Source organism: Rattus norvegicus, chromosome 4 (genome assembly GCF_021556685.1).
Source record: "Rattus norvegicus strain SHRSP/BbbUtx chromosome 4, alternate assembly SHRSP_T2T, whole genome shotgun sequence".
Classification (NCBI taxonomy): Eukaryota; Metazoa; Chordata; class Mammalia; order Rodentia; family Muridae; genus Rattus; species Rattus norvegicus.
In genome coordinates, this window is record NC_141537.1 from 182546642 (window position 1) to 182573687 (window position 27046).

General features: G+C 45.2%; 1 protein-coding gene across 26 annotated transcripts in view; it reads left to right on the forward strand.

Annotated features, from left to right (window-relative positions):
- Positions 1–27046, forward strand: part of Ccdc91 (coiled-coil domain containing 91) — a 170715-nt gene that overhangs the window by 63631 nt on the left and 80038 nt on the right. For 17 of the 26 annotated variants that reach the window (XM_087657836.1, XM_087657850.1, XM_087657842.1 and 14 more), the window contains 3 exon segments: positions 2287–2447; positions 3883–4086; positions 5780–5884. In XM_087657836.1, coding sequence (XP_087513962.1) covers positions 2287–2447; positions 3883–4086; positions 5780–5884 — 470 coding nt within the window. 26 annotated transcript variants of the gene reach the window in all.

The window sequence follows — 27046 nt, forward strand, 5'->3', positions numbered from 1 at the left end:
AACCTCTCTCTCTGCTTGCTTTTTCCCTACTTTCTTCCTCTCCCTGTCCTTTCAGTTTTCCTGCCTATTGTCCTTTCTCCATGTGATGCAGTTGAATATCCAGTGTCTGGAGAATTCACCTAAGAACACACGGCATCCTGTTTGAAATCATGGTTGTTGATGTGAATGATATTGATAGTGAAATACTCAGGCATTAAGACTGCCATAGCTAGGGTTTCTATTGCTGTGATAAAACACCATGACCAAAAGCAGCTCGGGGAAGAAAGGGTTTATTTCAGTTTACACAGTCCAGCACTGAATGAAGTCAGGGCAGAGATTCACACAGGGCAGGGACCTGTGGCAGGAGATCCCGAGAGGGCCTGGAGGAGTGTTGCTTACTGGATTGTTCTGGCTCACTCCTGTTTTGTCATGCCACCAATGATCGGCAAACAGGAGTATACAGCTCAGGCTTGCCCAGAGGCCATTTTGGTGTGAATTTCTCCTCGCCTCAGGTTCTTCTATCTTCCCAGTGACCACAGTTTATGTCAAGTTGACATAAATCTAGCCAGTGCAGGGTGGTACAGCTTAGGACTTGTCCTGACATAATAGCGACATGTGTGAAGTGACACTGAAAGGCAGGTGACTAAGCTCGATGAGACATTGCCGTGCCAGGCCCAGCTCTCAGTGAGAGGTGTGTTCCTTCTCCTCGGACAGATTTTTGTTCATGTCCTGCAGAGTTCACTAATATGTTTGTTTTCAGTTAAAATTCAGGATTAGAAATTGAAATATTTTGACATTTTTAGAGAATTCACTTCATTTTATAGGGAAGATTTGGAAAAATATATGCCAAGTCCAAACTTGAGTAAAAGTTTTCCTTTTTGTATTTGAGATGAAAAAAAAAAAGGAAATGTCTCTTTATATTTCACTTCAAAATTCAGAAACACATGCACGTATACTCAGAGGTACCCAGAGACATGCATACACACATACACTCACATATTCATGTACACATACATGCACACAGACAAAGGCATGTAAACACACATATAGAGTCACACACATATATACACACATGTACACACACACACAGAGGCACATAGAGGCACACACGCCTGTGCACACTGATTTACGTTTAGAAGTAAGTTTATCCTTCAGCTAAATGATTTCCTTTTTGTAAGTTAATTTTGAGAATTTCATGTGTTGTTACTATAATCATATTTTTTCTACCCCTCTTATTCCGTGTGTAACATACTCTTAAAAAGCACAGCATTGTTAGATAAAATAAATGTTACATAAGATAGCTAGCTAAGCAGTTCCTTAAAGAAGCAATCAGAAATCTGTACATTTAGTTCATTAGTATTGACAGCCCTGTACGTGTCTTTCTTCAGGGGAACACGCAGTCTCCATTGTGAGCCATCTTCAGAGTTTGTGGTAGGACCCGCGGACAGAGCTACTGATGCCAATGTGGAATAAAGGTCATTGCAGTTAGGCCGCCGTGTGTGTGTGAGTGTGTGTGTGTGTGTGTGTGTGTGTGTGTGTGTGTGTGTGAATGAGTTGACTAGTGAAGATGACTCCTTACATTTCAAACATATTAGATTCATTTGAACTTTTGGAAGCATTTAAAAATAAACTAAAGTGAGTATGTTTTTCTCATTCATATTGTCTCTCTTGTCCTTTTTAACCAGTTGCTTCCACACCTCCTAATGTGAACCTTAATCACAGTATAGCAAGGTTCAGTATGGAAATAATAGCAACATTGTCTAGGAGCATTACTTTTGTGGAAATAATCCAGTAAGCAAAGTTTGACTTTAACATGAAAACTTTAACAAAATGATTATAAAAGAGGAACTTCCCGGTTTTTACAGCAGCCCCCACCTCTACCCCTTTCTCCTTTGTTTTGCTTAATGAATGTTGAGCTGTTGAACTCTGTGCTAGGTTGGAGATGGGGTCCCTAGTGTGTGGCAGTGTCACTCTGTGCCTCCTGCACAGCACTCCTGGCCACAGCAGAAAAGTCTGCTTCCTGAGTTAGTGAGTGGATGTGTCTTAAGTTGAATGTTTCCTCTGGTAGGAAGTGAACATTCCTCGTAGACTTGGCTAGTTTGTGTGTTAAGATGTTAAAACGTGTTTGTCTTCAGTTCACATGGAAGCATCATGTATGTGTAATTGACAAAGACTCCTTTGGATTTCAGACATTAGTCATAAAACTCTCAACGTTCAACCCTGCTGCTCTAAGTCTTGCACCCTTTCCTAGTCAGCTAGACTGTCTCTTTTTCGTCTTCTAACCTTACCCTTGTGCTCTGTCTTCAGTATCCGGAGTGCGTCTCTCACCAGCTTCTCCGGAGCTTATCCTGGACCATGACCGCTCATCCCCATCCTCTGGCCACCTCCGTTCTGATGCCGTCATTTCCTCACCAGACGATACACGTGCAGACAGCAGCCTTGTGAATCAGACCATCTCAAAAGTTCAGGTGGGCACAGGGGTGTTTCAGAAGGAACCTTGAGATTAGAAACCACTTGCTGACTTGGTTCATGCTCGTTTGACCTTTTAAAATGAGAGTTCCGAAGGAAACACTTTTGTAATAATAATATATCTGTGAAATGGTCACAGAAGGTTTAAGAACCTTAGTTACAAAGGTTTGCTGTGAGTGTCTCATTCATTAAAATTGCCCAATCACACAGACCTGAGGCTCCATTTAGGGTACCTAGAGGACACTAGATTCAAAAGAGAAAGCTAGCTAGCAGGACTCACTCCATAAACACAGGGTGAGCTCATGGACTGATCAGAGCCCAGAGCTTCCCGTGTAAATTCCCAAGGACCTCCTCAGCCTGACTCTCAGCCCGTCCTGGAAGCAGTCTTCTGACCACTGAGGCTTCCTGAGAGGGACTAGCAGTCCATAGTGCATAGTGCTCTTGCAGACGACCTGAGCTCGGTTCAGCTTGGATACTTCAGGCAGCTCCAGGCGATCTGTTAGCACCTCTGGCCTGTGCTGCCACCCACATGTGTGTGCACACATCTATACATAGAGGACAAGTGAGAGAAAACAATGTGTTATTGCTTCCCCTGCTCATGAGAAAGCTGAGGCACAGAGCGCAATTTTCCCATGAGAATGTTGCTGGCAGAGACAGAGCTGGGCTCCGCCGGGGAATCCGAGGCATAGTTGGTGCCGTTTCCATCATCCCAGTGCTTTACTGCGTAAACAGCTGCCTGTGATTATTCAAATGCGCTTAGCGTTGCTGATGACATCTTGGACTTAAAGGAAGATAATAACAAAAAGGATAATTTCTTTTTTCATTTTAAACTTAAATTCAAAGTTAAACTTCAAGCAGGGAGATTATTATTAAAAATACTTTTTCTTTTCTGGGAGTACATGTTTTTAGGTATAAGAACATCTTTCAGTTTTAGAGCAAAAGCCCCAAAGACAGCGTCATAAGAGTGCATTCACTCTGTTATTTGCAGAGACCTTTGCATGCTGTCATCCAGATGCCTTGCCACATGTGGTGTTTTGTGATCTATTAATTTTGCTAGGAGTTATCAGTTAGCATAATTAATAAATGTGAGATTCTGAGCTGCAGTTTAATTGTAAGTGCATCCTCAGTCTATGCATACACTTCAGATGTGTTTATGGGCAGTTGGGCATAATTTCCACAGAGGTTGAGTGTTTAGTGTGTTAATAGTCAGACAGTAGTGAGTACTACAGACATAAGGGGCTTTTCCCTTAGGCTTCAAAGATCATCCTGCTGTCAAAAATCTGAAGTCTTTTGTAAATGTACTCAGAGTGGATTAATTTCATTGCTTCACTACAACTTAATTCCAGATGTCGCTTCTGAAGCTCTGTGGATGTTTCCCTAGTGGATCCCTCTAATTCTTCTCTGTGTGGTCTGTGTTCTGTTGACATGGTTTAGCTTCAGCAGTCAGCGCACACACATCTGAACATCCCTCTCTTCCCACTTGGGTTAACGGATGAGTCGAACCATGGAGCACTTGCCCTGGAGGACGAGCCTGAGGGTCCTGGGGTCCACGTGTCCAACTCTCAGCTCCGGCAGAAAATATCAAGTCTGGAGACTAAACTCAAGGCTTCTGAAGAAGAAAAGCAGCGAATTAAAAAGGTGCGTGTGTGTGTATGAATGTGTATATGCTCGCCAACGTGTGTGTGCGCGTGTGTGTGCTCGAGAGAGTGTGCGTGTGCACGCAAGTGTGTGTGTGCGCACGTGCACGCGCGCTCATTTACTTGAGAATGTAGAATTGTATACGCTAGCAATTTGATACAATTCAAAATGGCCGGAAAGGCCCCTGGAGCGTAGGTTCTGGTCTGTCACACCACATAGGTGGTGGAGGCATTTGTTAGAAGCCGCCAGGCGTGGGCTGGAGAGATGGCTCAGAGGGTACGAACACTGGCTCGTCTTGCCAGTGGGCCCACGTCTGGGTCCCGGCACCCACATGGCAGCTCATAACTGTCTAGAACTCTAGTTCCATGGCCTCTGAGTTTAGAGTAATACATACATTTAGGCACACATACATACGTAAAGTAACTAAACCTCAAACCAAAGTCTGTATTGGTGTTCGCACACTCATGCATTCAGCATCTAATTCAACCGACCATGTGTCAGAAGGACACAGAGATACATGTTCTGTGTGCCATAGTGTGTGTTTACAGAGCCCCATTTCCACAAACAAAACATTTAATTTGTATTCCTTTAGAAATATTCTAAATCGCTGGAGATAATTTAGTGTATATGGCAGGGTGCGTAGGTTATATGAAAATACTGTGCTGTTTTTAGACACTTGGGACTTTGGTGTCAGTGGGGACCGGGATAAACCAAAGTCTGAGCGTCCTGTTAAGGGAATCACAGGTTTTGATGGGGCTTCGCCTTGTTTCCTGCTGCTCTAAGGCTTTCATTTCTGTTTTGTCTTCATTTATTTTCAAAGCAAGCAGTATTGTGCTGCTGGTACGATTCCAGGTCTGGCGTATGGGAAGCTAGGTGCCTGTGTGGGTGTTCCAACTCTTTCAGGGGAGGGACTGGTGTGTGCTCTCAGCTTCCTTCTGTCCTTCCATGTCTGTCCATCCATCCATCTAGCCTCTATCATTTATCATCTGTCAGTTATCTATATCTATCAGTGTTATCTTCTCTCTACATCCATTGTCCATTTGTCCACCCGTCTGTGTGTCTATCTTAGCCAGGTCATTTAAAGGACTCAGAGAGATTGATTGGGGTTTGTTCCTTGCACTGGATGAGATGCTCCTGTTCTTTACTCATTGTTTTGTGTTTGTGGTGTATACCTAGATACGTGGTTGTGTACATGTGGGAGGGCGGGCCCATGCAGGTGGGAGGAGTGCCCATGCAGGTGGGAGGACGTGTCCATGTGCTCTCCTGTGGAGAGTGTCGGGACACTTTCATTTATCACTCCGCACTCTGTCCCCTCTGACATGGGGCAGGTGGCGGCCCTTGGGGTCCGTGGACTGCCCCTTCTCTGTGTCTCTGTGCTGGAGTCACACACTTGTGCTCATGGACACACTTGGCTCTTATGAGGGTGTGTGGGGAGTCAGCACTTCTCCAGCAAGCACTTTACTCTCCAAGCCAGCTGCTCCTCCAACTTGCTTTTGTTCATTTAAAATTCTAATATTCTGTCAACATTTGATGCTGGCCTAGAAATTAGTCAACCTTGGGAATGTCATGCATGTGTAACTTTTAGACATTAAGCCACTTTTCTGTATTTCCTTCTCTGATGAATATTTGCTGTTTACTGAAAAGTACTTTGTGCCATGGGACATTTTAGAGCTTGTGTTTGGCTTCCTTGTAGGATGTGGAGTCGCTGATGGAGAAACACAGTGTCCTGGAGAAAGACTTCCTGAAGGAAAAGGAGCAGGATGCTGTGTCCTTTCAAGCCAGATACCGTGAGCTTCAGGTAAGTAACCCCAGAAATGCTCAGTGATGGTCCTCAGTGAGTGTGGCAGACAGTGAAGAGTGTTGTCCCTGCCTCTAGTCCGGCATGAACTGACTGACTGCAGTGCTGACGTGTACTGGCTTTCGGGAGGTACTTGCAAAGCGCAGTTGGGGAAACAGAATCTCTTCTGAGGGCAATGCCCAGCTCTCAGGAAGTCACTGTAGGAAGAGGGATGTCGAGCTGGGCCATTGCCATCAATGCTGTTCATTTCTGAGTCTGTTCCTGGCGTCCTTGAGCTGTCAACTTGTTCTGTAGAGAGTGACTTGACAGTCCCTGCTCTTGTACACTGAGGTATCTAACATGCATTTCTGAATGCACCCAGAGCTAAAGAAAGAGGAGCCAGTTTCTTCTCTTGTTACAGTGGTGAGGTTGGTGGAGCGGAGGCTGGATTTCTGCAATGTCCGCAGCATGAAGTGAACTCTATAAACTATTCCAGGGTGTGCCAGCAGTAGATTGAGTGAAAAGCTCTTGTCCCAAGAAATTCCCCCAGTGTGTATAGTTCTGAAATAACATGCTAATTCTGGGAAATACAGACAACACAGAGAAAGAAATCAAAATTCTTGCTGTTGATAACAAGAAAAATTAAAAATGTTTTCACTTCATCTCAGAACATTTGACTTCTAACTTTCAAGTTTGAACCTGCTGTCCTAAGGTCAGGATGGGATGCATGCCAGCAGAGGATTTAGGTGACCTGAGGGAGTGATCAGCCAATGGGATGTTTTTAAACCTTAGCAGACTCTTTAAAAAACGGAAATATTGCAGGGAGTTTCATTTTTGTGATATTTCTCATTACCAGGTTAAGTGGGGAAGTGTGAAAATCCCATGGAATATGGAAACTTAGAGAACTGTGAGAGCCAGGGGACAATGGGGACGCCTCCCCTATCCTGCTCTGTTCAGGGTATGCAGACTGACAAAGGGGGACAGTGACTGCAGTTTGCCTTCCCTTTCCGGTGTGGGTCCCAGGGTCTTCCTTCTGTGCCTCCTACAGCAGCGGCACAGGGAATTTGCTAGCATCTCAGAAAGCACGTCACAGTGTTCTGTTCAAAATCATTTTGACAGACAAGGCCACTTACTAAGGGTTCATTTCTAGTAGCTGTAAACTTTCATGGCCAGCCCAGAGCCTCTTGGCCTAAGCCTTAAAAGACCAAGTCTGTTTGCTGGGATCTTTCCCTGGTGTTGACCAATTTTCCCATGAGCATGAAGTGGGCGGTGCTTGCTCTCTCTTAATTCTTCCCATTCAATTTTCTACAAAGGTACTTCTTACTTACAGGAGCATGAATATTTTCTGCTTGAGAATTAAAACTGAATTTTGAAGAGCACACCCAGTTATGGGAGAATAAAGCATTTCAAAGACTTTAACTTTATGTATATAAATGGATTCGTTTGCATTAGGTCACTACCTGTGTTCTCTTCCTGGCTCTACAAGACCATGTGAAACTTCCTTAGGAGTTGGGGTTATTCCCAGTATTGTCATGGCTTAAATATCCAAGCGTTGGCCCCCTGATTTCTTGGCTGGACTCTGCTATGGTCACACTGTCTTGAGGTCTTGAGTTAAGAGTGTATTCAATTGGTGTTTGATAGCCCCGACCTTTTATTTGGTGGCTTAAGTTGTCTGGAATTAACGAGGTCTGAAAACATAGCATGCGTACAGTCTAGAGAGTACTGCAGGAAGTATACTGGAAGCTCAGCCTGAAGTCCCCCTGTGGTGGACCTGCTTTTATAGCAAGGCTGTGCTTGGTGTTTTTGTGTCAGCTTGACAATGACTCCAGTCATTTTAGAAGAGGGCGCCTCACTTGAGTTGGTGCTCCCACCAGATGGTACTATGGACAAGCCTTGTGGTACATTTTCTTGATTGATGATTGATGTGGCTGCTGGTTCTGGGTGATAGAAGAATGTAGGAGCCACGAGGAATAGGCTAGTAAGCAGCACTGTGCTATGGATTCTGTTTCAGCTCCTGCCTTGAGGATTCCTGCCCTGATTTCCTTCAGGGATGGACTATGATGTTGTATTGGTTGGTTTTGCATGTCAACTTGACACAAGCTGAAATTATCACAGAGAAAGGAGCCTCAGTTGACGAAATGCCTCCATGAGATCTAGCTGTAAGGCATTTTCTCAACAGTGATCAAGGGAGGAGGACCCAACCCATTGTGGATGATGCTGTCCTTGGGCTGGTAGTCTTGAGTTTTATAAGAGAGCCAGCTGAGCAAGCCAGGGGGAGCAAGCCAGTAAGAAACATCCCTTCAGGGCTACTGCATCAGCTCTTGCTTCCTAACCTGCTTGAGTTCCAGTCCTGACTTCCTTTGGTGATGAACAGCAATGTGAAAGTATAAGCTGAATAAACCCTTTCCTCCCCAACTTGCTTCTTGGTCATGCTGTTTTGTGCAGTAATAGAAACCCTGACTAAAAGTAATTGGTACCAGGAGTGGGGTATTCCTGTGACAACCTGTCTGTTTTGGGAGGATTGTGGAAGGACTTTGGAACTTTGAGCTAGAAGAGCCATTGGGATGTTAAAATTTCTGTGGGCTGTTCCATAGGAGCTTGGAAATAATGTTGAGAAGTGCAGAAGATGGAGGCCTGTTTTGTGAAGTTTCAGAGGGAAGATTAAAGACTCTTATTAGGATTGTTGCCGCTTTAATTGTGAAGATTTTGTGGTTTGGGTTAGCTGGGGCTGAAGAATCAGCTGTGATTAACAAGATACCAGAACTGTTAAAGCTAAACTTTGCATTCCTGGACGATTGATGCTGGTCAGCCGAAGCTAAGAAATTAGTGCTGATTAAGAAGAGACCAGGGCTGGAGAGATGGCTCAGCCGTTAAAGGCTAGGCTCACAACCAAAAATATAAGAAGAGACCAGCATCATTGAGGTGAAAGCTTATGGGAAGTGCTTTTTGAGAGCACAAAGGGGCTGTGTTCCAGAGAAAGCCACGGTTGTACCTTGTGCTGTGGCTGGACTTGATAGTGTGTAAGAGTCACCCAGGTGGTACTGGTTTTGAAGGCATGAAGGGGTCGTGAAGAGCAGCTGAGGCTGGGCACTGAGAGAGGCCATGGAAGGCCATTGGTGAATTGGTGAAGGTGCAGCCTCAGTTGCAGTTGATGCCCAGGACTCAAGGGGTCTTGCAAAGGAGTTGAGATTTAACACCATGAAGAGAGTCTGTGAGAGGCTATTGGTGAAGCCTAGTTGGAGCGGAAGACAGCAGCATTTTGGAGATGCCAGTACCATGAGATGACCACCAAGAGCAGCAGCAGCAGTGGAGAACAGGCACCTGGAGCCTAGAAAGACAAGGTCTATGCTACAAAGGCAGAGCTGCAAGCCCTTGGAGGAGCCTAGAAGATCATGGGTGCATCCCAGACGTTGAACAGTTAGTTTGATTTTGCTTTTGATTGTGACTGAGCCCTGTTATTTTTCCCTCTTGAAGTAAGAAAGTATTTTAGTGGAGTCCACAGTTAAGAGACTTTGAATTTTAAAAAGACTTTGCATTTTAAAAGATACTGGATATTTTAAAGGATTGAACGTTTAATATGTAAATACTGTGGGACTCTTAAAGTTATTTAGATCTTGGGGATGAATAAAAAAAGTAAGGGTCGAGGCTTAATAATGTGTTTGTGTGTCAAGTTGACAGGGGGTCAATTGCACTGGTTGGTTTTGTGTGTCAACTTGACTCAAGCTGAAGTTATCACAGAGGAAGGAGCCTCAGTTGAGGAAATGCCTCCACCAGACCCAGCTGTAAGGCATTTTCTCAACTAGTGATCAGGGGGGAGGACCCAACCCATTGTGGATGGTGCTATCCCTGGGCTGGTGGTCTTGGGTCCTATAAGAGAGCAAGCTGAGCAAGCCAGGGGAAGCAAGAGACATCCTTCCATGGCCTCTGCCTCAGCTCCTGCTTCCTGACCTGCATGAGTTCCAGTCCTGATTTCCTTTGGTCTATTGCAAGAATAGAAACCTTGACTCAGACAGATGTAAATGGATAATCAAAAGAAACCCTATCTCTCCCCAGTTGCTTTAGGTCAAGGTTTTTTATTATAGCAATAGAAACCCCTACTAAGATTGAAATTGGTACCAGCGAGTGGGCTAGTGGACCATTGCTGAGACAGACCTGTGTTTAGGGGAGAGTTCTGAAAGAAGTTTGCTCTGGAGAAGCCAGTAAGTGTTCAGAGCCCAATGAACTTGATGAGAATATAGAAGATAATTCAGAGAGCAATGCAGGCCGTGGGGGCCTGGCTTGTGAAACTCAGAGTGAAGTTAAGAGTCCCTTAAAAAAATCTATTGGTGCATCCAAAGCTTTGAATTAAAAACTTTAAAGTGCCGGGCAGTGATCCAGTGCAACTTTAATCCCGGCACTCTGGAGGCAGGCAGATCTCAAGGCCAGCCTGGTCTAAAGAGTGAGTTCCAGGACAGCCAAGGCTACAGAGAGGAACTATGTCTAAAAAACCCAAAAGAATCACTAACATGAAACTTGGGCCTTGCAGGACCAATCAATACTGATCTGCTAAGGCCGCAGAATCAGCTGTGATTAAAAAGAGACCAGCATTGTTGAGGTCAAATCTTCTGGGAATTGTTCCATACTGGGCCAAGGCTGTCTCCCAGGTGGTACTGTACTGGCTCTGAGACTTTTACTGCTGCTGCTGGCCAGAGTTTCTAGAGAGCCTGGGGGTGGGGCTAGGGGGTGGGGTGGAACTGTTGGGAGGTGCAGCACAAAGCACAACTGCAGGCATCCACGTTAAAACCAGTCCCATAGCTTAAATGCGTCAAGCAAGTTAAAGGACAAGGTTTCTGTAAGATAAAATTAATGCTGCGGTTTGAGTCTGCCTTGCAGTTAGGTCTCTACACTCTCGTGAGATTCTTCATGAAGTCTCTGGTAAACATACATTTGCACTTTATATTCTTGTCATTTAAATCTCAGTGGTGGCCGCAGGAACCTTCTGGCCCCAATAACCCAGGACCTCTGTGGATTGGTTCTGGGCTGTAAAGGCTTGTGCACAAACAGGTCTTGAAAAACAAAAGCAAAAACAAACAAACAAAAACGACAGTGTTGTACTCACTGATGGAATTGGAGCTTCACTTTATTTATTTATTTATTTTTTTGGTTCTTTTTTTCGGAGCTGGGGACCGAACCCAGGGCCTTGCGCTTCCTAGGTAAGCGCTCTACCACTGAGCTAAATCCCCAGCCCCGGAGCTTCACTTTATATGATGAAAGAACTTTCAAGTTGTCCTCATAATGTATGATCCAGTAAAATACAGTTTTCGTGTTGACAGTTCCCATGTTTGCTCCAAGGATGCTTGTGTAACCCACTGTCCCCCCTCACCCACTCGGTTGCATCTCACTGAAAAGAGGCAGAGAGCAGGTTTTTGTACTTGGTAAATCTCTTCACAGAGTGTTCACAATGGATTATTTTTTGTTGTGTTTAGTGACACTGCCGCAGGAGGAAAACGTGGACTTGTAACTCGGCTAAGCCTTGCTCTCACCCAGTGGTAAAGGAACCTGTTATTGTTGAAAACACCAGTTTACAGTCTATAGGGGATGCCTTTGCTCTGCTTCTCCACTTATCTGAGGTCGGACTCTGACCTCAGCCATTCTAGAACCAAGCCACAGACCTCAGCAGCGAACAAGGAGAGCAGTCTGGGGCAAAGTCTCATAAAATTCATACACTCTGCCCAGTGGCTACACCACAGAGACCTTTCCCCGCAGTTGCAACATTTCATATAAAACACAAAAGAAAAGATAAGTTTGTAGTCAGAATAGCAGCGCGCGGTGAGAAGTCCCACCGAAGCTGAGTATCTGAGACGACTTCGGACAAGAGGTAACTGTTTCCCAGGGCGGTGTTTGCATTGTGCTCATTTGAAGGATTTTTCTCAGTTGCGTACACTATGACATGGGAATAGTTGAAGGGAATATTGCTGTGTCCATACTGGGTTTGAGGTCAGTGCCGAGAAGGCCGTGTGTCTCATCATATCTGTCTTGAGTGAGCTCGGCCACTGTGGTGTTGTGGACACTGCCAGAGCTTCATGAAATTCTTTAAGTCGGACTGATTTTGAAGTCACTTCAGATGGCATTTTTCCAACCTGTGGCTAAAGTTGGTCTTCTCTTTCCTACCTTATCTCTGCAACTTTCCTGAAAACTTAGTCGAATCTTACTGATGTATTCATTGCTGACTACTTCTGTTCCTGGGGAGCGGAGGAAGCCCCGAGTGTGTGAAGTCCAGAATGAACGTGCACTGTTGACACCAGTCAGCCATGTCAGAGACGCAGGCCTAAGATGCATGGAGGTGAAGCTGACAAGAGATAGCTGTAAATGGAGTCCAGAGAGTGGGGCCCTTGTAGTGGGACCGAGAAAGCCCTTGGCAGAACCTGGCCATGCTGGTGTTTGCTTTTGCACTTCCACAAGTGGGAGATATCAATCGTGGTGTCCAGGCTGTCCTCTGGTGCCCCATTAGATTGCACAGCATTCTGAGAAATGAAGCCGAGAGGTTGGTTTCCAATTTCAGACTGCGCTACAGTTCTCCATGTACCAGTTCACCCATCTGTGCTTGACATGGTTGACATCAATGCTAAAGGATGATTAGAACACTGCTTAGTTCACAGAATAAAGCAACTAAGTGGATTTACAATATGGGTGAATTTTCTTTAATCATTTATTTATATGGGTACAGCGGGACCTTTTTCTTCCCAGGCCATTAGATGATGTTGGATTTCCTGGGACTGGGTTTACACAGTTATGAGCTGCCATGTGGGTTCTGGAAATTGAATCTGGGTCCTTTAGAAGAGCAGCCAGTGCTATTAACTTTAGCACCAATTTTGGGTTTTTTTTTTTTTTTTTTGCGATAAAAGTATTACTAATGTTTATTTTATTCCAAGTCAATGCATGCTGTTATGGAACGTCGTTCAAGAAATGCTCTATTTGCTGGTGGCTGTGATACAGTACAGTCAGGAGTCAGAGGAACAGAGGTCAACGGGTCTGACCTTGCACCAGGCCCTGGCTGGCTGGAGGGCAGTGTCAGAGCAGCCCTCAGAACTATTGAACGGGGCTCAGCCTGGCTCTAAGCCTTCACCAAGGACATCACCCACTTGAGAGTACCCTGACTGCTCTCCCTTCCTTGTAGATTCATGCCCTTACCCTATCACTGCAGACCCACCCCTCCACCCCTTGTTTGGTCACTCTACAGTGTCCAGCTCCCTCTGTTGTTCTCCGTGTTTGTCCTTTTTGTATGCACCTGACACCATCGCTGACTTCATGATTTTCTTCCACATTATACCTTTCTTCGTATTTTTCTAAAACTCCTTTTCTAGCAGCCATGTGCCCCCCTTTTGGCTGTTCTTACCTATATAGGTTTTGTGTTTTACAAGAACTTACTTGGATTTTGATGAGAGTTTTGTTAAATTCTTAGGTTTATTGATAGGAATGGTACGATGGTTTGAATATGCGTGGCCCAGGGAGTGGCACTCCTGGGAGGCTAGGCCTTATTGGAGTAGCTGTGGCCTTGCTGGAGTGGGTGTGTCACTGTGGCCATGGACTTTAAGACCCTCATCCTAGCTGCCTGGAAGCCAGGCTTCTCCCAGCTGTCTTCAGAACAAGAGGTGGAACTCTTAGCCCCTCCAGCCCCACATCTGCCTGGACGCTGCCATGCTTCTGCCTTGATAACAGACTGAACCTCTGAACCTGTAAGCCAGCCCCAATTAAATTGTTTTTATAAGAGTTGCTTTGGTCATGGTGTCTTTTCACAGAGGTAAAAACCCCAACGAAGACAGAAGTTGTTACTAGGACTTGGGTATTGCTGTGATAAGCCTGACCATGCTTTTGTTTGGAAGAATGTAGATTTGGGGACTTTGGATTTGGAAACCAGGAGAATGCTCTAAGTGAGGCTTAATGGGGCATCCTAGTAGAAATATGGGAGACTTTGTTACTGAGAATGATTTGAACTATTCAGACCTGGCCCAAGACATTTCAGTGGAGAAGAATTTCACTATGTGGCCTAGAGACTGTTTTTGTGGTATTTTGGTGAAGACTGTGGCTGCTTTTTGCCATTGTCCGAAGAGTCTACCTGAAGCTAAGGTAAAGCAGTTTATATTAATTGCATTGACAAAGGAAATCTTAAAAAAAACAAGCAAACAAACAAAAAAAAAGAGCCCAACAGAGACTTTGTTCTCTGGTTTAGTCTTGTGGAAAGTGTTTTAATGAAAAGGAGCAAGCTGAGAAAGGAAAAATATAAAATGTATGGTTCAGGTAGTAAAGGGGTAAATAAAAAAGTGACATGGCACTGACTCGTGTTCAAGGATAAAGAGATGAAGGCCCTGGTGATCTCAGGATGAGACCCCACCCTGCTAAGCTTATTGTTAGTGTCTACAGTTGAGAAAGGAATGAGCTACAACCCAGAAATGGAGGTCACACTTGTGATTCAGATCTTGAGACTGGAAGATACAGCCCTCTTTTGATCTGGATCTTGAGGATCAGTGGCCATGAAAATCTTAGGCCCAGGCATGATGGTCCATGACTTTAATCCCAGGTGACAATACCAAACAGATCTCCAAGTTCAAGGCCATCCTGGGACATAGCAAGTTCTGGGTGGGAAAAAAAAGCTTAAATAAATCCAGGCATTAGTGGCCCATACCTTAATCTGAGCATTTAGGAGACAGCCATGCAGATCTGTGAGTTCAAGGTCAATCTACAGAGCAAGTTTCAGAGCAGCCAAGCTTAGGCAGTGAAGGAGTTGGAAAACAGAAAATGATAATGTAATAGAACAAGGGGGCCATGTTCCAGCTCCAGCAAGCAGCAGAACTTAACAGCTTCAGCCATGTGGCTCTGGCTTTAGAGTCCAAAATAGAAGGGACTACTGGGACAATTGATGCTGGTTACCTGGAGCTGAGAATCAGAGGCGATTAAGAAAAGAGACCAGCATCACTGAGGTGAATGAAATCTGGAAAGTATTTTCTGAGAGCACAAAATCAAAACAAAACAAAAAAACAAAACAAAAAACTGTGTTCCACAGGTATCCGAGGTTGTACCTCATGCTGTGGCTGGACTTGGTAATGTGTAAGAGTCACCCATGTGGTACTGGTTTTGAAGGCATGAAGGGGTCATGAAGAACAGCTGAGGCTGGGCACAGTGGGAGGCCATAGAAGGCCATTGGTGAAGGTGCATCCTCAGTTACAGTTGAAGGCCCAGGACTGAAGGGATCATGCAAAGGATTTGAGGCTTGGCACCATGAAAAGAATCCATGAGAGGCTGTTGATAAAGCCTAGTTTCAGCAGAAGTCCTCAATGTATTGGAGATGCCAGTACCATGGGGTGATCACCAAGAACAGCAGCAGCAGTCGAGTAGAGTCAGCCAGAGCCAGAGCTACAGAGGGCAGAGCTGGAAATGGGACCCAAGCCCTTTGGAGGAGCCCAGAAGATCACTTGTGGATCTCAAACATTAGAACAAGAAGCTTTGAAGTTGAAGTTGCCTCAGAGACCCCAATTTGTTGGATAGAGCTGTGGGATATCTGCTGAGGAAAGATTCTAACGAAGAGTGGAACCAGCCCAGGAGAAAGAAATTTGTTGCAGAAAAGAAAAAGGAGTTGGAGATCTGAAGACCGCTTTGACACCAGACATGGAGATGCAGAGTTTGGAGTTTGACTACCTGGTTCCCTGTCTTGCTTTGGGGATTACAGTTAAGTGATTGGATGAATCCTAGAAGAGACTTTGAACTTTGGACTTTTAACATTGTTGAGTCTCCTGTAGACTATGGGGACTTTGGAAGTTGGACTGAATATATTTTGCATTATTCTGTGTTTAGGTAGGGCCCCCATAGATTTATATCTTGGACAGGCCTATGAGTTCCAGGGAGTAGATTGTGTAGTATCTGTGGCTTTTTTGGAGTAGTTGTGTCACTGTGGCTGTGGGCTTTGAGACCCTTGCCCTAGCTGCCTGGAAGCCAGTCTTATGGTTGCCTTCAGAATCAGAGGTGGAACTTTCAGCCTCCCAGGCCCCATGTCTGCCTGGATGCTGTCATGCTCATATTTGACTGAACCTTTAAGCCAGCCACAATTAAATGTTGTCCTTTATAAGAGTTGCCTTGGTCATGATGTCTGTTCACAACAGTAAAACTTAAACTAAGACGAATGGATATTGGTTATGTTATGAAAATAACCCTCACCCCCTAACCTCCATTTTTCATGTGTGTGCTGCTGATCTGCCCTGCATTTACCTGGACTTCTGGAGATCTGAATGTGATCCTCACACATGTGGTCCACACACTGACCCTACTGAGCTGTCTCGCAGGCCCTCACTGCAATGATGAGAGTTTCAGATCAGTCTCTACTAGGATAGATCTTGTCTCCACTCTGAACTCTCCAGCCTGGAGCTGCAGACTTCGAGTTTGCTTCTTAGAGTTCTGACACTTGTTGTCAACTTGTTCCCACATGTTTTAAGCACATTTTCCTTCACTTCCAGTAATGTTAGCCCACTTAGATCTTAGATTTCCTGTTATCATCCTGAAAGGCTAAAATTCTGCTAGCACCTCAGGTCGCTGTTGATTTTGTGCTAAAACTAGGTAACAGACTAGGGTCCCTATATCCTCCCTTAGGCAATGGTAACAGTTGCAAGTTAGGCTGTGAATACATGGGCTCTGTGCAGATCACATGTGAGGCCGTGAATACATGGGCTCATGTGCATGAAGGTTGCTGTGCAGATCACATGTGAGGCCATGAATGTGTATGCTCATGTGCGTGGAAGGTTTCCATGTGGTTTGTGAAGGTGGCTGAGATTAGCTCCCAGCTGGGGAGAAGCCTCAGCAGCAGAGCTTCTGGACCTGAGACAAATGACGTTTACTGTAGAGGGCATGAGCAGCACCCAGTTATGCCACGCTATGTATGAAAAGCACAATTGAGTGTGAAGTTGTTTTTGGTATGTCCATAAGGGATCTGTAGGGGTGAGAACCACTTACGGGGTCAAATCAGAAGTTGTTAGAGCCTGCTAAAGGTGTGTTCCTCTTGCTTTTTAAAAGAGATTTGACAGTCCGGAACAGGATGTCACCAGCGGTGAATGGGAAGCAGGTCGAGATGATGGTGAGATGACACAATGTTAGGCCAAACATGAATCCAGTGACTTTCAGGAAGGATAGAAAGACCCAGAATGGCTTTGCCTTTTGGTTTATGATATTTTCCAGGCCTGTTTTCCTGTTGATCATTTCTACCTAATGTTTACTTCATAGTCAGCCTGGCTGTTTTCCAATGCCTTCTAGTATATTAACATTGACATTGGAGAGGTAGAAGGCAGTCAGATGGCAGAGTCCCTGGAATCCAAGGCTCTCCCTCTGAAGCAGCTATCCTGCTGGGTGGCAGTCACGCTGGGCTGATTTATTGCACACCTCGCCACGTGCCCAGGCCGAAGGCAGTGTGGCTCTCTGATTATTTCTTCTCTGATGCGCTCAGAGTGTCATCTAGTCTCTCCCTTCATGTCTTGGCAAAATAGAAGTTGTAGTCAGCACCTCTGCTTCCTTGCCAGCTACTGTGACGATGCAAGCTCACAGTGGGATGGCCGACTTTCAGGACCTCACAGAGTCTCCTTCATGTTACTCTTGTACATCTTTAGAATCTAACTTCCCTTCTAAACTGTAAGAGCACTCAGGTTTGAGATGGTGGATGCTTTTTGGTTTTATATTCTCAGAACTTAGCACAGAGAATAACTATATGAAGTGCTCATATGGTGTCATCTCTGATTGAAATGAATATCATCTGGAATATTAAGGAAACATTTGGAAACTGAAGCAGGGGCTGTATCATACGGGAATACACACACACACACACACAGACACAGACACACACACACACACACACACACACACACAAAGAGTCATACATTGCTAGGCAAAGGGCCATCTGCAGTTTGTTTCTTTGTTGTGAAACAGGACCACTGAAATATTTCCTGTTGTTTGAAGGAAAGTATCTAATATCTAATGAGTGGAACAGCAGAAGTTGAGGAACAGAGCACCTTAGAAACTCTGGGCTATTTTCAGTGCCTGCCTTGGAAGCACAAGGCTTAGAATCTGCTCACAAGTGAGACATGAGCTCTTCTTCCTCCATAGGTGTGAGGTCAGTAGTTCAGCCCAGAAGCCATTTTTTGAGCAAATTAGGATTGTGTGAGTATTTGGAACATTTATATCTCTATTGTATTATATAGATTAAATATATAAAGTTTCTCTTCTCTCTCTCTCTCTCTCTCTCTCTCTCTGTGTGTGTGTGTGTGTGTGTGTGTGTGTGGGTGTGTGCATGTTTATTCCTAAATATACACATAAGATGTGTTAAGTCACTGCAATGTCACTGGTATGTATGGAATAACTAGCTGGTGTGCCCTTCTTGGGGAAGACTAGCCCTGTCCTTCAGCATTCATTAGTTGCCTGTAATTCTTTGTGGAGGGCGGAACCCTCAGCAGCTTTCCCTGCACCCACCTTAGCATGTTATCGGTGCTGTCCTTGTTCAGCACATGCTTGGTCATGTTGGTAAGATTTCATGGGTGTAGCTTCTGACATGAGATTGAGGTCATCACAGGACACCACAAGCAATCAAACAGCAGAGTTGTGGAGCGCAGCCCCAGCTGATACACCTGTAGCATACATAACCCCTGCATCAAAGGCTTAGAGGACATTTCAGAAGAGCAGGGTGGGAAGACTGAGATCCAGCGCATCAAGGAGTTTGCTGCAAGGAATCACTGTATTTTGTAAAGGTGTTAAGAGATAAAATCAACAGACTAAAAAGCCTTTTCATTTTTATTTGCAAATTAAGAATACCCCTTTAGCTTTCTTTTCTAAATTGCCCAGAAGTAGAATGTCTGACTGGAAATAGATGTTTAAAGTAAAAATGCCCTATGTAGTTGTCGCTTTTGAAGTAGTGGTTGCGGAGATAACTCTGATTGAAATGATGATGTTGAGGGGAATTACTTCCCACTAACCCTGAAGCCACACTGCAGACTCTGCCTTGGGAATTGGCTACCTGTTGTGTAAAGGGCGTTTGAGCTTTGTGGGGCTCCCTGGACCAAGAAGGTTTATGGGAGCATTGCTCCAGGAAGGTGTTTGGACTGGGCTTCACAGCCTTTTCCGTTGGTTGACTTTTCATTCTAGAGTGCTAGTTTATAGTACTGTGGAGTGACCTTCATTACCACTAAATTCTCGCTTTCTGTCACTGGCAGATAAGTGGACAATCAGCCTCACCCCGTAGATGCTCTCTGTAGCTAGGCTGCTGTGCATGGGGCAGAGGCCTTCTCCACTGACCCTGCAGATAGACTCCATGGCCATACTGCTGTCCGTAGGCAAAAGCCTTGTCTGCAGACTTCAATGTACTGTGCTTCTTTATTTACCTATCTTTCCTTTTGAGACGGTGAGCCTGGCTGAGAGCCACTGCCTCTACCTCCCGAGTGGAGATGAAAGGTGTGCACGCCAGGCTGCCATGTCTTTAATTTTGTGTCCTTGCTTCCATACCCCCTCGGCACACTTTGAATTTATATAGGAGGGGACTTATAGTAATTATTGGTGAACGGCCAGCGAGACCTAGTGTCTGGACAGTGTGAGTGTGTAGATACAACTGCAGGAAGAGAACACTCGCAGGGCTGGACAGCACTCAGCCTGTTGTCCCTGGGACTCATCTTTCCAGTGGGTGATGGGTACCCAGATCTCCAGGTAGAGGGACGCTCACAGCTGGTTTCAGCCTTCACAAAAAGAAAAACAAGCTGAAACTGGTTGTTCCGAGAGGACATCTTTAAGAAGGTGATCTCGGTTTCTTGAAGCACCAAGTGAGCCTGTTGTTTTGGATCCCTCTCAAATAAAGGTTTTGCTTTTGGTCAGCAGTTGTTTTCAATTAGATGTTGAATTAAATGCATCTTTTAAGAAAGTAATCTAGATTCTTCCGCATTTAAGTAATCAGGAAATCATTCTGAGACAAGTTAGTTAAATATGGATTTTTTTCCCTTAAGTTTATTTTACTTTCACCATATAAAAAGAGATGAGCTGCAGGCCAAACATCCTGACCCCAAAGACAGAGTGCTGTCCCCACTCCAGGCCTGTGGTTTCTGAGCTGTCCGTGGTCTCAGGATGAATACCCAGGACCTCGTGTCTGCAGCCAGCACAGCTGTCCTGACAGGTTCATGCAAGGAGAAGAGTCAGGCTGGGCTAACGTTCCTGGAGGCGGGAGAGGCTGGAGTGCTGAGCTCTGGAAGTGGCGATGCTGCTGCAGTTCTTACCATGAATCTTTCAAACAGTGTGGAGAAGCCAGAGCTCTTGAAATATGAACCCTCTCCCCCTCTTCTGAAGCCCAGGACATTATGGCCAGTGATAGTCACAACAAATGAGTCTATTTTCGGAAGGACTGCTCTGCACGGAGCTAGGAGACAGTTCATGGTTTGCCTGCAGTCGTGTTAGCCCTCCGTTCGGGAGGGTTCATGGTAACTAGGCATGCATACTAGGAGATGACAATACACAGTGTATGGCTAAACTGGTACTGTCAGCTCACTGAGAGAAGTTCAGGTAAACCAGATGTGGAACTTCATGCTTCGATAGTGACTCCTCAAGTCAATAGAAACCAGCATAACAGGATAGCATGTTAGCTTGTGAAGACAGACACAGTCAGCTTCTTGGGCAAGGGGAGGGCTGCTCTCATGATTAGCTCAGTAAGGATGGTTTAAGGAATATACCTAAAACCATGAAGAGGCGTGACATGAGCTGCCAAGATGATCCAGGGAAGGCATGGCCTGGAAGGCAAGCGAACTCAACCTTCAGTTCTTAAAGTATTTGTAAAAGTGATGGCTGAAAGTCCTTTTCTTCCTTCATACTATTTCTTAGAAATAGAACGTGAGAAAAAGCCCCGTCTAGAATATGTCTTCATTTTTACTCAGAAAACTCATCTATAATGTTCTATGATCTTGAACAAAACCTGGCTGGTTATTATCAGAGTAGCCCTGGAGCTCAGAGGTAACGTTCAGCTCAGTGTCTGCTGAGGGAGCATTGGGGACAGGAGTTGAGATGCCCAGAACCTCCATTAAAAAGCTTTATGTGGGAGCATGCCCCCATAATCTCAGTCCCGGGAAAGCAGAGATGGGAGGATCCCAACATCCAGTTAAGCTGAAGCGGCGAGGTCTGGGTTCAGTGAGAAACTCTCTCTCAGGAAACAGGGTGAAGGGAGACCAGGGAGGACAGGTGTCACCACCCTCTGCACAAGTGTAGACCCTGAACTCATTTTCTTCAGTTGACTGGTGCTGCCTGTTTATGTGCAGTTCCTATTCAAGTCATCTTTGTTATGGTGCACTGTTGATTTAGCATCACTTGCTCTGCTGCCAGCACTGTTGGCCGTACCTGAACAAACCTGGCATGAGTAACTGTTCTGGCAAAACTGCCTCCCCTTTCTCTCGGTGCTGCTCCCTCTTAAGTAGCTTCCCTGACCTCTCCTTTTAAAGGTTGGGAATACCCTATTCTGTCAGATCTTTCTCTGATTCTTCACATTGTTTGCCACTCAATCAGATCTTTCCAACATGGGAGCTTCCTTCTACAAACAAACTTTACCTTCATTGTTTGGGGTTGAAGGTTTGTACTAAGAGCGTGTCTGACTGTATTCCAGCCTGAGAGTCTAAAGGAGTGCACTAAGGGCATGCCTATATTCCAGCCAGAGTAGCCATGTTGCTGGATTAAAATCCCTATAATGACAGTTATAAAGAAGCAAGAACGTATAAATAAGCAAGAATGTCACTTTGTCCTAAATGGAGAATGTACGTATTAGGCCACATTCATTATTGCTAGAGATTGGCTTTTAAAGATTGTGTGTTTTCTCTATGTGGGTTTGTGCTCATGTGCCCACGGAGGATAGAACTGGACCTGGAGTTACAGGAAGTTGTCAGCCACCTGATGTGTGTCCTCTGTGACTGTAGTAAATGCTGTTAACTGCTGAGCCATCTCTCCAAACCTTCCCCCATGTTTCCCTCAATTTGTTTGTGGGGCTAAGTGATTATAGAAGCCTCTGGGGTGTTGATTTGCAATTGCATCCACCTCAGGATTCTGGAGGCCTGGGAGGGGTAAGGGATCTGAGGGTGCTTTGCTCCTCACTTTTGCCATTTCCTGCTGGTGGAGATTCTCTTCAAGGGCCTTGTGCTGTGCTTCCTTATCTCATTTCTTAACACCTTACCATCTGTCCTATATTGTGGCTTTAAGGTCTGAGTCCTGAGGGCTTTCTGGAGTACCCTTTACTTACCTCAGTTTATGCAGTCATTGACTGGCTTTCATCAAGTTCTGGTCAGAAGATCTATTGCAGATATATCAGACTGCTTTTGTATGTTAGACACTTTACTCCGTGGCCTTTCCTATGCAAAACCAGTCTTAATTTACATATTTTTTATTTTTGTTAATTATTACCATTTTAAAACCATATTGAAGACCTGGGGAGGACTAGCCCAGTAGTAGATCATTTACCTAACGCATGAACGTTCAGACCCTGAGTTTGATTTCCAACTTTGCTAAGACTTGCAATAAGGCATAAACCCAATTGCTTACTGTGGTTTGTTTCCACGTGTATAACTTGTATTTTTGAGACCTGATTTTATTTTGTAGTTGGAACTGACCTGGTACCACATGGCCTTGAACTTGATACATCCCTTCCTCATCCCCAGGTGTGTTTTTTAAAGGCAAGCATCAGTGCTAATGGGTTCTGGACCTCAGTGACTGCTGGGGTGCTGGGAGGGGCAGAGGGTAGGGGTGGAGCTTGAGAGAGTCCTTTGCCAAGGTCCACGTGGTACTCTTGATGTCAGGCAAGTCTTTGATTGGAATGGCTGCTTTTTTGCATTGAAAGTGTGATATATTTTTCATATCTAGTTTGATGGCCTTACAGCTTGAAGTAGTGGTTTTAAAGGGAAAATGGGTTTATTTAAATCAGTTATTTTCAGGCATCCAATGACAGCCACTATTTTCTTGGAATTATAGATAGTTCTTTTTTGACAGAGAAGTCAGACTTTTCTCCTAGGAGAAGGGGAAGGGAGTGGGGACAGCTTTTGGGATATAAATAAATAAATAAATAAATAAATAAATAAATAATAAATAAATAAATAAATAAATAAATAAATAAATAAATAAATCAATCAGCCAGCCAGCCAGCCAGCCAGCCAGCCAGCCAGCCAGCCAGCCAGCCAGCCATGATGCATTCCTCTCCCTCTCCCCTTCCCCAGCTTTTGGGCTCTGTAGAAGCCATGCAGCTCCCTGTGCTGAGCAGTCTGAAGAACTGTCCGTAAGCATTCTTTCTACACATACATTCTGGAGAACACTGTTCTGTGTTTTTGCTTGTTTATGACACTTCCATTTAGTTCTTGGGATTTTTTTTAAACCTAAGAAATGTTTTTTGGGGTTTAGGGTCTTTTGATTTGTCTAATGACATAGGGAATCTAGTTCAGTAGCACCCTGTAATAGCTTCCAGGGCTGTAGACCGATGGACAGAAAAAGGCAAGAAGTAAGGCTTCCCTGTAAGCCATTGTCACTGCTGACCAGGAGCTGCAGGCAGGGCTGTGTCTCTTGCAGAACTTCTGTACTGCAGGGTTTACTGTGGCAGCAGTTAAGGTGGGCTTCACCGCCTCACTGCCATCACCTGTGTAGACAGACAGAGTGCCACCGTGCTACCTTTTTGGTTAGTACTTAATTTAAAGGCCGTTTTATATTTTATTACATTCTTCAGTTTGGGGCAAGCAGCTCCCCTTCCCATCTGCCTGCCTTAGTTTGGAGGAGGAGAAGCCACCACAGCCTGTGTTGGGGGCTGCAGCTCCTTGTGCACCTGCTCTTGTTGCCATGGCCAAAGGGTGCTTCCTGCAAGAGAGCCAGGTGAAGAAAACCCAGCATGTATCCATCTGCGTGCTGCAGAGGTGTCTATCAGATGTCTTTCTTGTCTTATTAATGATGACTGGCTTTTTGCTAGAGAATAAATGTGTTACTTTGAGGGGTAGATTACAAGGGCAAAAACAGTGGCGGCTCTTGTGCTTCTCTCTCCCTTTATTCTAGGGAAACAGGAATAGACTCTTACCTAATTTCTTAGTAATAAGTGAGGGAAATAGACAGACCACTCCCAGTCAGTAGTCCCTAATTTCAGAAGAACAGAATTCCTGTAGCCCAGCTTGCTGAACCTTGACCTGAGGGTGAGGAGTGATTGGCAGGAGCTCACAGTGTGGAACCTCAGCTCCCTGCCTGCAAGACACCTTTATAGACAGTCGTCCCAAGTGGTTACAGGCATGGTGACTTCTGTAACTGCGGTTTCATTATTTCTAAAGGGGACTTAGAAAGGTTTAACAGTTCACCTTGAACATTTTGATTCAGGTCAGCATTTGGCAGGGTGGCTCAGGCTGACATTTCCTGAAGCTTGAGTTTTGTCCAGATGACTTAATTGGTGCTTTGGGGTGCACAGCGGCTTCTTTCCTGAAGATGGGAGAATAATCAGATCTGTGGAAGTAGGAAAGGGAAGCTGCTGGTCTTGCTCTGTGGGGCCTTGTTGGCAGGCCCCTGCTGACTGCAGGAGTCTCAAAGATCCCATGGGTTACAAAGAAAGAAGAGAGTGAGCCTTATAGTACATTGTGGGGAAAGCCCCCTCCCTTAAACTGCAGCCTGTGACTTCTTGTGTGCACACGAGGTTGCAGTCTGTGTGGTTTCTGCTTACTGAAGCTGTTTCCTATCTCTTAGTCTACTTACAAAGGTCTCCTTTTCTGTAAGCAAGGCCAGGTTTTGTTGGTGGTGCCCTTAACCCATGTGCATGACATAGTTTTCCAGCTCACCGAAGCTGTTCCAGGCCAGTTGTCCTCAGTGTACTGGTGACTTGTGCTCTTGCTTCAGCTTGTGGCCTGATGTCTGTAGAAATCGTTGGCCCTCAGAGGTTTGTCTTTAATGCCAAGAGTCAGCATTGCCTATGTCTCCCCACACGCCAGCTCTGCACTCAGCCTGCTGTCCTTACAGTTGTTTTGACTGCGGTCTGCTGCATGCATTCCTATCTGTTGTTCATCCATCCCAGCAAGCAAACATTGATTCACACTGTTCTCTCGTGGGAGTGAGCCCCGCCGTTTTTCTGTATGCTTGCACATCTGCATTGTTTTCATTTTCTGTTTTAAATCCATGTCCCTGCATTTCTGCTTTCTTCTGCACGTGTGGGAGAGTGTCAGAACCAGGACTTGTCATGCATGCTGTGCAGGTGGTGTGCCACTGAGCTATACCACAAGCCTGTCTGCATGCGTTTATGCACAAAGGGACAGTTTGGGCCTTGGAAAGATGACAGTCATTTAGAGCACCTCTTCTTACAGAGAACTTAGATTTTTAGTTCCCAGCACCCACCTGGTGGTTCACAAAGAGTCGTAACTCCAGATCCACAGAGACCTGACCCTGGTCCACATCTGACCTTTAGGGCACCTGACACATACATGGTGCACATGCATATGTGCAGGAAAAGTATACCCAGAAAAGAAATAAACTTAAAAGCTTTAAAAAACCCACATTTTATTTATGGTAGAGGTATAGACATTAGGATTAAATAGGTTTCCTGAAAGGCTGGACCAGAGGACTCTCCCTGTCTCCTCCTCTCACTGTGAGCTCATTGAAAGTATACTTTAAAGCCCTGTCTGGAACTTAGAAAACAGTGTCATTAGCTGTGAATTATTTTGAGGGTGTGTGTGTGTGTGTGTGTGTGTGTGTGTGTGTGTGTGTGTGTGGTGTGTGTGGTGTGTGTGTGTGTATGTATGCTACTTGTATATGTGTATATGTGACTGTGTATGTATGTGTTCATGTGTGTGTGTGCATACCTGCATATGTATGTGTGTGCCTGTGTGTACATGTGTGTTCATGTGTGTGTGTGTGTGCATGCATGCATACCTGCATATGTGTTTCTTTCTGTCTGTGTGTGCATGTATGTATCTAGGACACACATTAATAGATTGATCTCCTGTCACCCTCTGCTTTACTTTCTATAGCAAGGTCCCTTCCTGGACCTGGAGCTCCTCTGTTTGTCTGGCTGCCCGTGAACTCCAGCTCTCAGCACTGACTCACAGTGCACGAGTACACTGCCATGCCCAGTGTCCGTGTGGGTGCCAGGGCTCCACACTCAAGTCCTTGTGCTTGCACGGCAGGCATTTTACAGATTTCGCTGTCTCACCAGACTCTGCGTTGGACAGCAATATTGGTTTTGAGACCAGCTCCCACTGGGGTGCCCCAGCTGACCTAGAACTCACTTTGTAGACCAGACTGACCTGGAATTCAGAGATCCACCTGCCTCTGTGTCCTGAGTGCCGAGATTAAAGGGGGATTCCCCATGCTCCTACCAAATTTCAGTTGATAAGCATACATTGGACTTTCACTGAGCTCCTTAAAAATGAAATCACCAATATTATGTTATGGATATTAATTTGAAGACATTGTTTTATTATGGTCACTTCTTGGACATTTACTAGGCTTTGTTCCAGCCCTGAGGCAGGGCCCAACATGGAACTACACACCCACATTTAGGAGTGACAACGGGGCACAGACAGATGTGTAGTTTCTCAGCTGCTGATAGTGCAGTGAGGAAAACTAAGGGCACACAGGACGTTGAAATCGTTAGGCTGTGGGTGGTAATAGAGAGTCTGAGCAGGCAGGAGTTGAGCACAGAGCTTGGGAAGGGAAGGCTTGAGTCTGATGGATTCCAGGTTTGTGGAGGGGTGCGGGTGTGGTGGGGAGAGGAGACTGCCTGCGAAGGACCTGAGGAAACTGTTTTCAGAAAGCACAAGGACATGTCACTAGCATTGATAGTCACAGCAGCCTGGGAACATGGCTAGATCCACATGTCATTGTTCTTACGACCGCACTGTGGTGATATCACCAGACCCAGGACTTCTGGAAAATTACACTGCATCCCTGAGCGGTGAGGACACTCACACAGGGATCCCTGGAACCCTGTAAAGTGGGTTTCTATTGCTGCTGAAACAGCCTGCCACTGAGAGACAGAAGACTTTGGAAGAGACTGAGGGAGCAGCTGTACAGGAAGGTGCCAAGCCCAACACAGATTCTACAAGCCATCTCCTTCTGTAGGAAGGACGGGGGAGAAAACATGGACTTGAACAAAAGACCCCAGGACACCCCTGCCTTTTTACTGTAAGCTTATTTTTTATAAAATATACAGGGGGA